General features: G+C 25.3%; 1 protein-coding gene across 1 annotated transcript in view; it reads right to left on the bottom strand.

The window, feature by feature from the left end:
• Nucleotides 1–13029, bottom strand: part of LOC117182033 (protein O-mannosyl-transferase TMTC2) — a 560376-nt gene that overhangs the window by 364691 nt on the left and 182656 nt on the right. The window contains exon 2 of the mRNA XM_033375055.1: nt 6405–6645. Coding sequence (XP_033230946.1) covers nt 6405–6645 — 241 coding nt within the window. The remainder of the gene's footprint in view (nt 1–6404; nt 6646–13029) is intronic.

The following is a 13029-nucleotide window of genomic DNA, read 5'->3' as shown; positions in this document are numbered from 1 at the left end:
GTCTTACTTTATGATCAAGGGTCGAAAAAAGTTCTAGTTTTGTGATTCATGTAGTAGAAAACCTCCAGAACAGTATCCAAAACATCGATTTTTTGAAAAAAAATATCAATTTATCACGTTTAGTGTCCACTTACGCACGACTAGGAGTTGTTTTTTGAAAAAAATGACTTAAAATTCGTGATCAGCGACCTCAAAAACCCACAGTAAAGTATTTTCAATGTTTATAAATCGGTTTAAAATCGTAAAACTTGATTTTAATGTCATTTTAATCAAATTTGAAGCAAATTTTCACTTTTCGCGATTTTCTGCCTTTTCATCGCCGTATGGTGGGTTGAAATTTTTGTAAAAAAAAAATCAAAACATTGTTTTCAATGTATTTTTTCCCGTAGAATTCGATTCTAAAGTCAAAAAAATAAAATTTTTCTTTATTTTTTTTTATTTAAAAAAAAACCATGAAAAAACCGTAAGAAATGAGGTTTTTCGATCAAAAGCCCATAAAAAAGTAGCTGGACCCTACTTTTTTATTGCAAATTCGGATTCAGCGTCGAAAAATACATAAGAATATATTGGTCTGGTCAATTGCGCAGACACTTTTGTTTTTTTTGTGGGCCTGTGTTATCTTCGAAATATAAATATGCATTAAAAAATTTAATTTGCTGTCTAGAGGTGTTATTCTTTGTTTAAATTTAATAAAATGTGGAAATTTTATAGAGATAATATTTTTTTAAACGTAAAGAGTTATGAAGGTATAAATACCATTTTTTTCTGCAATCTTTTCCCTATTTAAAATTTTTAAAAAATTTTAATATCTTAATTTTTGAAAATTGCTGACAAATGTTTGTAATGTTTTAATATTTGAAACAAATTTAATTATAAAAAAAATGTAGGGAAATTTTAAAGATTTATTAATGGCTAGTGTGATATTATTAGGATTTGTCAAAAGTAAAACATAAAACAAATATTATATTAAAAGAAGTAATAATTATTGATTTAATTATCTTTAGAGGGATGCTCTATTTGGTTTTTTCTATATTTTTTCATCTGTCCAATTACTTGGATAAACCAGGAAAACCTTATGATTTCATTTTTAAAGAAGTATTTAAAATTTAAAAGAGAATAATTTTATTGAAGCTAGGTAGCTATTTCAAATACAATATATTTTTTATGTAAGAATTTGAAAAACTAACACCATTGACACTTTGAATATTTTGAAATTACTGCAGCCATTATGCTAACTTCATGAAACTGAAGAGGGGAACAGTAGTGAATAATTCATAGCGACTAAAGATCGGCGTAAGTCAAACAGTTACGGGGAAGAATTTCATGGCGATCGTGATGATCGAAGGAAACTTCGTTATTCCGCTTTTTAGTTCGACTCGCCATTAAATTTTTTCTTTTGGCAGCTATTGATGCTTCAGAATATAAAACAAATTTAAAGAATTGGATTTAAATTTCAAATAATAAATATTTGTGTGTATTAAGATCATGTAACATGCAAAATTTTAATTTAATAAAAACGTATTGTAAAGAACATCAAATTAAGATGTTTTTAGAAAAACTAGAATAACTCTAAAAATAATTAATATTTTTTAAAGTTCTAGGACTCATTTTGAATGTAAGTTTTTTATTATATTTGCATATCATTATGATCTTTAAAAACTATTTTAGTGATATTTGTAAAAGTATTCTTATTCCACTTTTTTACATTATGTGGCGAGTATAATTATTCTTTAAAATCTTTAAAATTTATAGAAAAATACTATACAGCAACTTATTTGTAAGATTATCCAAAGTAGCTTGGCCAGTTTTAGTTTATTTTGTATTTAAATATCACAGGGGTTCAATAAGTTAAAAAAAAAAAAGAAAAAAGAAAATAAGAAAAAAGAAGATTTTTTTTAAAAAAGGGGGGCAAAAGAGAATTTCATTTATTATATATATTTTTCTATCGAAGACTTCAAAGTGAATTTCTTATTTTCCTGTTTTCCGTTTTTGTTCTCATTTTTTTACTTAATTGCAAACTAAATTGGTTGAACCCAGAAATTAAATCGAAATATTTTTGGCTAAAAGTTTATTCTTTTTGATTAAAGTCTCCATCGTATAAAAATTTTATTATTTGCTTAAAAATCAAATTATTTTATTGAAAACTCAGCCAATTTAAAAAATTTACTCTTTTGGGGGGAATTTCAACTATTTGGATAAAAATTATATTTTTCTATTGAAAGTTCATGATTTAATCTTGAAAACTCAACTGTTTTCTAAAAAAATCGGCTTTTTGGCTGGAAAATTCAACAATGTAGTTTGAGATTTTTTCTGGTATGACTGAAAAAACTATTTTTGTTCAAAAATTATTCATTTTATTAAAAATTTGTTCCTCTGAGCTGAATTCGAATGATCTTTATTTAAAATTTAATTTTTCTTTAAATAGTTGTTTGAAAAATCACATTTTTGGTAGAAAATTCAACTACTTTAATAAAAGTTGAAATACATTGTAAGAAATTTATTTTTCTAGTTAAAGATTCATATTTTTAGTTAAAAATGTATCTTATTGGTTGAAAATGTATGATTTTGTTGAAAATTAGTTTACTTTTTCATTTGAACCAACTTGCTTATTGAATATTAAAATGTTTGGATCGAAAAATAAGCTGTTTTGTAATTTTTAAAATTGAAAATTCAACAATTTTTTAGACTTTTTATATGGCGAATTAAACTACTTCTATATAAAATTCATCTATTTAGTTTAAAATTCATGTTTTTGTTGAAGATTCGCATTTTTAAGTTGAAAATTCAATTGTTTTGGAGATTATTCTAACAAATATACTTATGTTGAAATGTCAACAAGTTTATTGAAAATTCATCTTTTTTGGTTTAATTCAACTAGTTTTTTTTCGAAATTTACGTCTTTTTATTGGAAATATAAGCACTTTAATTTTTCGTTAGATATTCAGGTTTTATGTTGAAATTTCAAATTCTTTCATCAAAAATGAAATCTTTCGTAAAAATTAATTTTTCTGGTTGAAAATTTATCCTTTTCGGTAAAAATTTATTTGTAGTGTTGAAAATGTACCCAATTTTGTTGAGAATTATTTCACTTTTGTGTTTGTAGGCTAACTTTTTCATTAAGAATTCGTTGCGCATCACGTCGTTTAGTAGCAAGACATTTTCTTATTTCGTGACGATTAATTTTCTTAATATTTTAAAATGTGACGTTAACAAACAAATTCGCTTTTAAACTTTTACGATTTGAAACTTATGAACCTTAAACTATTAACAAATTAAATTGTTTTTCTTTAAAAAATGCAATGTAAAATTAAAAATCAGATTAAAAAAAAAGATTATTTACTTTATAATAAATATTAATATTTATTTCAAGGAAATGTCACGGAGAACAAGATAAGGCTTCAAATAATTGAATTTTCATCCAAAAATTAACAGTTTTATTTTATTTTTAAGAGGCGAATTTTTCACTAAGTACATAAATGTGTAACCAAATAGTTTAATTTTTAACCAAAAAGTTAATGTTTTTCTAAAAGATCTTTCAACTTTGAATATAAATTTTGCACCAGAGTGGTTGAATTTTCAAAGAAAAGGACGAGTTTTCCATACAATACAGCTGAATTATCAACCCAACGATATGCAGTTTCAAAAAAAAACTTACTTTTCAAACAAATATGTTAGTGTTTAGTTGGAAAGATTAATTTTTAAATCAAAAAAGGAATTTTTTAACAAAGTTGTTCTATTTTCAACCAAAGAGATAAATTTTTTACTAAAATAATTATTTATCTACCACAACATTCATTTTTGAGAAATTTTTTTACTTTAAATATAAAACTATTAAATTTAAGCAAAAAATAGGTGAATTTTCAACCAAATATTTAAATTAACCAACCAATAGAAATAATTTTCTACCAACACGAATGAATTTTCAACAAAATACATGAATTCTCAGCTAATTAGTTGAATTTTCAATTAAAGCAGATAATTTTTCAATAAAAACAAAAACGATTTTTTATTAAAATAGTGAATTTTACTATCAAATTAAATAATTTCTTTAACGACATTAATAATTCTTTGACTGAAAAACTTTAATTTTTAAATAAGTAGTGCCACTTTTGACCAAATGGTTCATTTTTCTATTAAATTGTTGATGTTTCTACAAAATTATTGAAGCTTATACCATATTGTTAAATTTTCGAGCCCAAGTATGAATTTTTAACAAAATAGTTCAATCTTTAACCAAGAAAATTTATTTTCTACCTAAAATACGAATTTTTCACAAAATACATAAATGCCTAACCAAATAATTTAATTCTCATTCAGAAATGGAAAAGATTAATTCCCATTGAAAAAAAGTTTTAATAAGAAACCTAGTTTTCTACACAAAACATGAGGATTTTTAACCCAAAAATATAACTGTTGAAATTTCGATCAAACTGTACAACTTTTGAATAGAAAAATACAAATTTTCTATACAAAGCGGTTAAATTTCAATTCCAAAAATATAAAGTTTTAACAAAAAGGTTTAACTGTCGACCAAATAGTTTAATTGTCTGCTGAAATATTTAATCCCCACCATTTTATTATATTTCACAGCCATAAGTATGAATTTTGAACAAAACAGTCTCCCATTTTGCAAAATTAAAAAAAAATTAATATATTATTATCCTGAATATTTCTTTATTCTCAACTTTAATTACAAAAGTTTCACGTTTTCTTATGTCAGTAAAAATCTACGTGACAAATTGTCAAAAACATCAAGGTTTTAATTGTTATTTCATCATTTGCTTTGCAACTGATTTGGTTCTTTTAGATGAAATCTTATTACACACAGGTGGATCTTAAAATTATTTGAATTTTCGACAATTCTTGAAAAAGTCTGGATTACACAGGCAAAGACTGTCATCATTCTCTAAAAATTCAGATTCTTGACAAACCTCGTTACTTTGATTAGCCGCGATTTAAGTAAAACCGTCATAAAAATACATTTGTAAAATTATAATCCACATTGATTTGCGAATATTTAATTTTAAATTTATCAATTCTAGAAATATTTTATAATGAAAAGCTTTTAAATATGAATTAGAATTTTGTTTGAAAGATTATTACAGAAAAAAAAATTTGAAAGCTTTTCAATGTTACACCCATCTATCTAGTTTTTTAAAACTCTCGTATTTTATAATTGATTCGAAATAAAAATTAAGCTTAGTTTAATGATATTTTCAACATTTTAGATCTGAAAATTTTTAATTAATTCTGTAAAAAATATTCCATAAAGGGCATTCAATAAAACTGGAATGAGAGATTCGATTTCGTAATTCTTTAAGGATTCTGTATGATTTTTAAAACCGGCGTTCAGCCCTAGCCGCTTTTTAAACAACAATTACTTTGTTTTTAATCAATTTAGGCAGAACCCGTGGCAAAATCAACTTAAATTTCAGTCATACTTTTCAATTTGAAATATTTTTTTTAGTTTTCGTTGAGGGAAGCTGAGACGGGGTCCGATAAAACTGCTGGAGGGTGATTTGTGGGGGTTGTTGATTATTACGATGAGAATGGAAATGTCTACTAGAGTCTTGCGATAGTATTTGAGGTGGTTATTTTTAATTTGAAATATTTTTTAATGCTTTAGTATAGGCAGCTGACAAGAGGAGATGAAATGTACTAGGGGTCGATTTTGGAAACTTTCTGATTTATACCATGAGAATGGGAATATCAACAAGAATCTTGTTTAATGTGTCCGTTGCTATTTTTCTCTATTGTATTTTCTTTGGATGTTTTAGTTGAAGGCAGCTTACATTTTTTAAAATGTATAATTCATTAATTACGGGTAGTTTTTAATATTATTGCTTGTTACAGCAAAAATATATTTTTTATTTTCGATGAGCTAAAAAATAGCCCCAATTTCTAACATAATAATTTGTACTTATTCTATAAATTTTTGTAGAAGGTGAAGGGTAGTTTTTTTTATGTCTGGTTATATTTTGTAAAGCTAGTTTAAGGAGTTTTCAAGAGTCTGAAAATAGCCGAAAATTATGATGTACTTTTATTTAGGCCGAGTGTATACTTAATCTTGTGAGGTAGTTTTTAGATAAAAGGGCTTGTTTTCTGAAAAGTAGGATTTACAGTCATAGAGATTTAAAAAGAAAAGCTGAAAATTCGGACGCAGTTGTTTGTTCTAATTTTTCAATTTGCTGTTAATGCGAAACTCGGTTTTTTGAACAAAAATATAATTTATCGAAAATTTCCATAAGTTATTTTTTAACAGAAATTGAAGAGCTCTAGATTTTCTATTTGGGCCTCAAAAAACCTTACAGAGCCGTACATTATGCAATAAGAAAAAGTAAAAAATTTCATCTTTCTTCTAGCTTATTTTTTAAACATTTATTTCATTATGGATGAATAATTACCTTTTTTGCTATCCTGACAACAAGTGCTGTACAAGCTGCATGAAGAATGACATTTACGAGATGATAACCTAGAGGTTCAAGACCACCAAGTAGATAATTGAGTCTGAATGTAGCTACACAAAGTGGCCTGTAACTACCGTGAGAACTTCTCTCTCGTAAGGGGGTTCCCCAAAAATCGTTCTCCAAAAGCTTGTACCATGATGTAGTTGGTTTTAAGTCTGGATTCGTCAAAATTGCCCTCCTGAAACAAAAAATAATTTTTCTATTAATTATTTTTTACAAAAAATCAAAATTTTAACCATCAAAGATGTTCAAAGGTTGCAAATATTTTCAGTTGATTTATTTTGTAGTTAAGAAACTTTGCAAGAGAGCTTTTAATTAAAAATGTATATCACAGGTTTGTAAGACGCTGTCGAGATTTATTTTCAAGCAAACCTTATTTTATCAGATTAAGTTTGCCTTTAGTCTTTGGCTCGAATTCTGTGCAATTAATTTAGTCTAAAGCACTGAATATTAAGTTAAGCTTTATAATTTTTTATAAAATCGTCGACTAGACTTGTAAAGGAAAATTCAACATTGCTAAAGGAATTTTTATGTAATCAGTGTGTCTACCAGGGCTGTTCGCTTACATATGACTTTTTCCTGGGTACATTAAAATAGTTCAAAAGATTTAAATGCTTTCAAACGATTTTAAAAAATTGCGTGAGGCTCCTAAAAATGTTAAGAGAATTCATAGATTTTTGATTTAAAAACGGAAGTTTTGAAAAAGATTTAAAATTATGAGTTGGAACATCAGATAACTTCTGAGCATAAGAATTAAAATATTCTGACTTGGAGCTGGGTCTTTAAAAAATTATAGTTCTGAATTTGAGCAATGATTATTTTTAACTCCCTTTTGCTAAATCAGAATTTAAATTATTTTCCAAAATTTCCTTTCAATGCCGAAAATTATCAGCTCCAAGACTAATAATAATTCTTTACAAAATCTCCCTGTCCTAAAGCCTGAATTATAATTCTTGAAAGAAATTATAAATCCTTCTTATACAGTAAAAATTATAATTCCTTACAGAAGATCCCTGTTCAAATTGAGAATGACATATATTTTTCAAAGTTCCATGTTATAAATCGAAATTATATTTCCTTAAAATTTCATAGCCCAAAACAACATAGACATAAATCCTTAAAAATAAAATTAATGTAAGCACCATGTCAATTTTAAAATAAAAGCTTTAAATTACTGAAAAGAGGAGATAATTTTTGTACCAAAAAGTTGAGTTTACCCAGTGAAAATTCCAATTTTTTAGAGAACACATCAGTTCAAAACCCAAAAGGAAGATTTTTCAACAAAAAAGTAAATCTCTAACAAAGAAAGTTCGATTTTCAACTGAATAATTAAATAATACAATTTTTTTCTACTAATCTGCTGAATTAATAATAAAGTAGTTTAACTTTGAAACAAAAAGAAGAATTTTGCATCCAAAAAGACGTCTTTGCAACATAATAGTTGAATTTTCAACCAAAACATTACGGACTTTTAACGAAATAGTTTTTTTTTATTAGGCAAAAAAGTCATTTTCGACTAAAAAGTATCTTTTTAATAAAACAGTTGAATTTTTAATAAAATTATTAAATTTTTAACCCAATTTCAGAACTTTTAAACCAAAAGAGATAAATTGCGAATCAAAAATAAAACAGTAGACTTTTTAGCAACTAACTATAAACTTCTAATAACAAATAGTTCGATTTTGTTAATAGGCTCTATTAATTGCGTTCATGTTAAAGCGATAAAACCATAAAAATATAAAAAGATGGAATTTCTTGAAAACAAAGGGAAAAGGATAAATGCTCGAAAAAGGAGTAAACGAAAAGAATATAGGAAAGAGTATAAATTCTCATCTTTCGAAAATTTTTGATCAGAATTGAGAAATATAGTTTTTCTAGAATTTTCTAAAATTCCCCTTTCCATGTCAAAATTTATTTTGTTAATTACAAAATTATCATTCTTTACAAAATAGCCCGTTCCAAAGTCAGAATAAAAATTTTTCAGGTGATTTTTTTGTTTTATTTATTTTATTCAGAAGAAATTTATATTTTAAATTCACTTCCAAAATTCCCTGTTGCAAGTCGAAATTACATTTACTTAAAAAGTTACCTGTACTAATTCAAAAATACAGCAACTTCCTTTTTCGAAAATTTGAAAGAAGAAATTGTTGAATTTTTACAAATTCTGACTTTGAACTGTGATTTTCTTTAAATTCCATGTTTCAAATTAGAATTATTATAATGAGATATATGAAACCACTCTTGATTTACATATTAGTTTCTTAGGATTTCAAATATTTAGTTTAATTAAGGAAAATTCGGAAATGAGGTTGAGGGTAGAATTTTGAATAATATTCAAGATATCTTAAATATTTGCAACACATATTAAGAATCTGTTGCTATAGGCTTCCTATTAAAATATGGTGCCAACGGGCTTAACATATAAGGATGTAATAGAGATGAGAACAGCTCAAAAATTTAAATTCATATATATTACTAATTTTATCAATTACTAATTAAATCAAAGATAAATTAATCGAGCATCGCTATTTTATTTAGAAAAAAATTCAAAGCAAAAAAAAACAAACAGATAATGCCACCAAAAACACCTGCGATGTAAAAAATCTGATAAGTACATCGGCCTAAATTAAAAATTTTAAATTGGCCATATAATTTGGAAAAAATGTTATAAATAAAATGTATTATGTAAACTTATTTTTATTTTTGAAAACCTATAGAAATTGAGCAAATACATTTTAAAAAGCCATTTTAGACATTCTAAAACTTGGCGGGATTATATTAAACCATTAATCACACAAACAGAGTGATTAAAGAGAATCATGATTATAAATTCAACAATGTCAAGTTTATAATGTCTGACACATTTAAAAAATTTATTTACCAAATTTTATATATTATACTTTATAAAAAAGTTTCTCAATGTATTGTATGATTAATTATATTTTTCCAAATTACTTAGCCAACTTTGATTAACAAAATTAACGGAGTTCCACTTCGAAAATTTTTTGCACCGCAAATATTTTTAATGAGATTTTAACATTCCGAGGAATGTAATGGGATTTCAAGAAATTTCATAAGATGATATAATTTAAAATGATTTAGTTAGAGTTTAAAATATTCAAAAGATTTCAAACATCGCAATATAAGGCTATATGAGAATAAATAGTCCGTGATTAAAACAGTGTTAAAAATAGTTCTGGGAAAAATAAAAGCTTCGTTACAAAAATGGTATATTGAATTTTAATTAGCTGTCGTTGATTAGAGGGTATATTCTCAGGGACATGTAGCACACTTGATTGAGTTTTATAGTCGGGGTCAAAAGCTCTCGATTTTACACGGGATATCAAGTTCAGACCACATTTTCGTGCTTTGCAGGAAAGTTTTTGAAACATTATACGAGTACGTGACATATAACGTATTGCAAGTGGATACGGACGGCTCTGGTCAGCCAACCGCTTGGAACGATACGCTTGACGTTCAAAGTCAGGATGAGTATGGGTTTGTACCTATCATGCGAGGCCGTTTATAACCAAATTAAAACTGCACTTATCAAGCATGCAAATTTGAAAATTACCTTGAAAATTCAAAATAATAATTATATTATCAGGGAGCAAGACTGAACTTATTGGCTGTTAAATATTTATCAACTTTTTAATATTGTTCTGGTATTCTAGAAAAATAATCAATTACCCTTATAGATTTTTTATTCTATCAAGCCAATATTTTTCTAGAAAATATTAATAATGAAGATTGAATAAAAATTATTAAAAATATAAATAATTATTATAGATAATAATCGAAAAGTGTTCGCAGAATGAAGTTGATTCTGTTCGCAGCACCTAACCAATGTTAGTGATGCAAATATAGATAGTAATTGTAAATTTGGATAAACTTTAGACTAATACTAATAGTGTAAATAGTGTTAACTGTATATCCGTTCACGTTAATCGACACCATTTTTTCTAATGAAAGGCTTCAATATTTGAACAATGTTAAAGTAAAAAGGTTCCAGATGGAATATTTTTCATTTTTTTTAATATAATTTTTAAAACTTTATGTCGAATGTATTAACATTTTATCTCTTTTTTTAAATTAAAACGTACACAATAAAAACTAAATAAACTTTATTCATGAGCAGCATGAAGTTGATTTGAATAGAGGTATATTAAAATTCGTTTAATCGAGTTGATCAGCTTTTAGCTTGAAACTTTCCCAATCAAAATTACTCCAAACTGAAATCATTTAAAATAAAATGTCTTGAATTGAAAACATATCGAAACATTGAAAAGGGTTCGGTTTCCTATTTAAATCTCTCAAAATTTTATCGTATTAAAAATAGTTTATTTTATATAATTGAAAATTAATTGAAAGTAATGACTAGTTAAATAATTAATTTTAATCTAAAACATCCATAATTGCTCTAATAAACAACTGAATAAAATAATTTTGAACTTAAAAATTTAAATAATTAAAGAAATCTGAATTCAAAGTTTTCGATATTAAACTATATTATTAACTAACATAATTTTATTATCATTGAATATTATTTAGTATTAAAGACAGAATATTTCTAAAAATTTATCAATTTGAAAACATAAAAATGAACAATTTAAAAAAAGCATTTAAAATCAAACATTTTAAAATTGAAGTTGCTAAAAAATGGGACAATATCAAAAGCCCTCAAAATCAAAGCTGCATATCTTTCATGAATAAAAAGAAATATTCCTTTTTTAAAGTTAAAAGTATTGTGTTTCGAGAAATTAAAACTTGACGGATTCTCTGAATTCCTGCGAATTTCTCAATTCCTTAAATATGCAAAAATCCTTCATTCCTCTGAATTCCCAAAAATCCTTAAGCATTCTAAATTTGGCGAATTCCTGCAACATTCTGAATTCCTGAAATTTAAAGAATTCCCCAAGGGCAGTAAAGTTTTGAAATTATCTGCATTCCTAACATCTCTGAATTCCCAAAATTCTCTGAAATCCTTTTTTTTTTAATTTCTGAACTCTTTAAATTCTTTAAATTGTATGATCTCCTACATTATTTGGATTTCTCGGAATTGTACGAATATTCAAAATTCCTGTAATTCTGGAAATTCCAGGAATTCTCTAAAAAGTAAACAAATCCCATTTTAACACTTAAAAATTTTTACTAGTTAGAAAATATTTAATTGAATTATTTTATATTGAACCCACTAAATATTTATTTTTTTAATTGTGAATATTAAAACTAAAAGCATTAATTTGTAAGCGTTAAAATTGAAGAACGTGCCATAGTAAATCTTAAAAATTAAACTATAACAACATAAAACGTTTAGAAATTACATACATAATAATAAGAACATTGATAATTAAATAATGTGCAATTTTATATTTTAAAAATTCAAGAATCTTCAAATTTAACTATTAAAAATGGTAGAACTTTGATTTATAAATTTTAAAAATAAGAGTTTTTAATTTGGATAATTCAAATGATAAATTATGAAAATGTGAAAGTATTGATTTAGAAATTTTGTAATTTCGAGTTTTTACATTTTAAATTACATTAATTAAAACAATTATAACTTAAAACTTGGAGTTTCGTCTTCACAAACATCAAAATTTAAGAATTTGTATTCATACACCCTTAAAAATAATGCCAATAAAAATAATAATATACAAAATAATGCAAGTTTAAGTTTTAAAAATCAAATAATTATCGAGTAATTTTGATGATTTATACTCAAAATTTCTTTATTTGAAGAATTTAGATTGGAAGACTTAACTTTTGATTTTCAACGTTATTTAAAATTAAGATTTTATATTAACACATCTATAAAATTGAAAAGTTTTTAATTTCAAATCTTCAATGCTAAAGGATTTTAACATCAAAATTCGTGAAAATAAACGAAATTTTCTTTGATCATCTTCAAAATTAAGCTAGTACAAAAGAAAATGTTCGAAGTTACATACATTCAAAATATAAATTTTTTAAATTTAATCATTTGTAATTTTATATTTTATTAATTGAAAAATTTTTAATTATTGCTCTTAAGAATTTAAAAATTAAACAATTCTTCATTTTTGACAATTTAAAATTCTGCATTTTTGATGATTCATATTCGAAAGTTCTTTAATGTGGAATATTTACTATTACAGAAACAATATATTTTATATTTCATATTTAATATATTACAGAAACGAAGTATGTAATAAGCGTATATTATTTACTTCATTAATTATACATTACATATTATTTATTATATAATTGTATTAGGCTTAAGATGGATTCAGCCAAATATGATAAAGGTATTTTTGGTTAGGATTAGATTTTATAAATATTTTTTTGAATCAGAGCAGAGTGCCTAAGTAGACATATTAGTAAAAGACTTGATTTCCCCTGATATTCACAAACTAGGTTGCAACCAATTGTATAATGGGGTGAGCTGCAACTTTAGGTGAGATCCGAATCACCAGAACGTGATTAAAGGTAAATAGAAAAATTTCCAGAGCTAGCGGTGAGGGATCGAACCCCAGACCTCTAACCTGAAGTCCGAGTGCCTAACCAACAATTATTATTATTA

This window comes from Belonocnema kinseyi, chromosome 10 (genome assembly GCF_010883055.1).
Source record: "Belonocnema kinseyi isolate 2016_QV_RU_SX_M_011 chromosome 10, B_treatae_v1, whole genome shotgun sequence".
Classification (NCBI taxonomy): domain Eukaryota; kingdom Metazoa; phylum Arthropoda; class Insecta; order Hymenoptera; family Cynipidae; genus Belonocnema; species Belonocnema kinseyi.
This window is presented reverse-complemented; position numbering and strand designations above follow the sequence as displayed.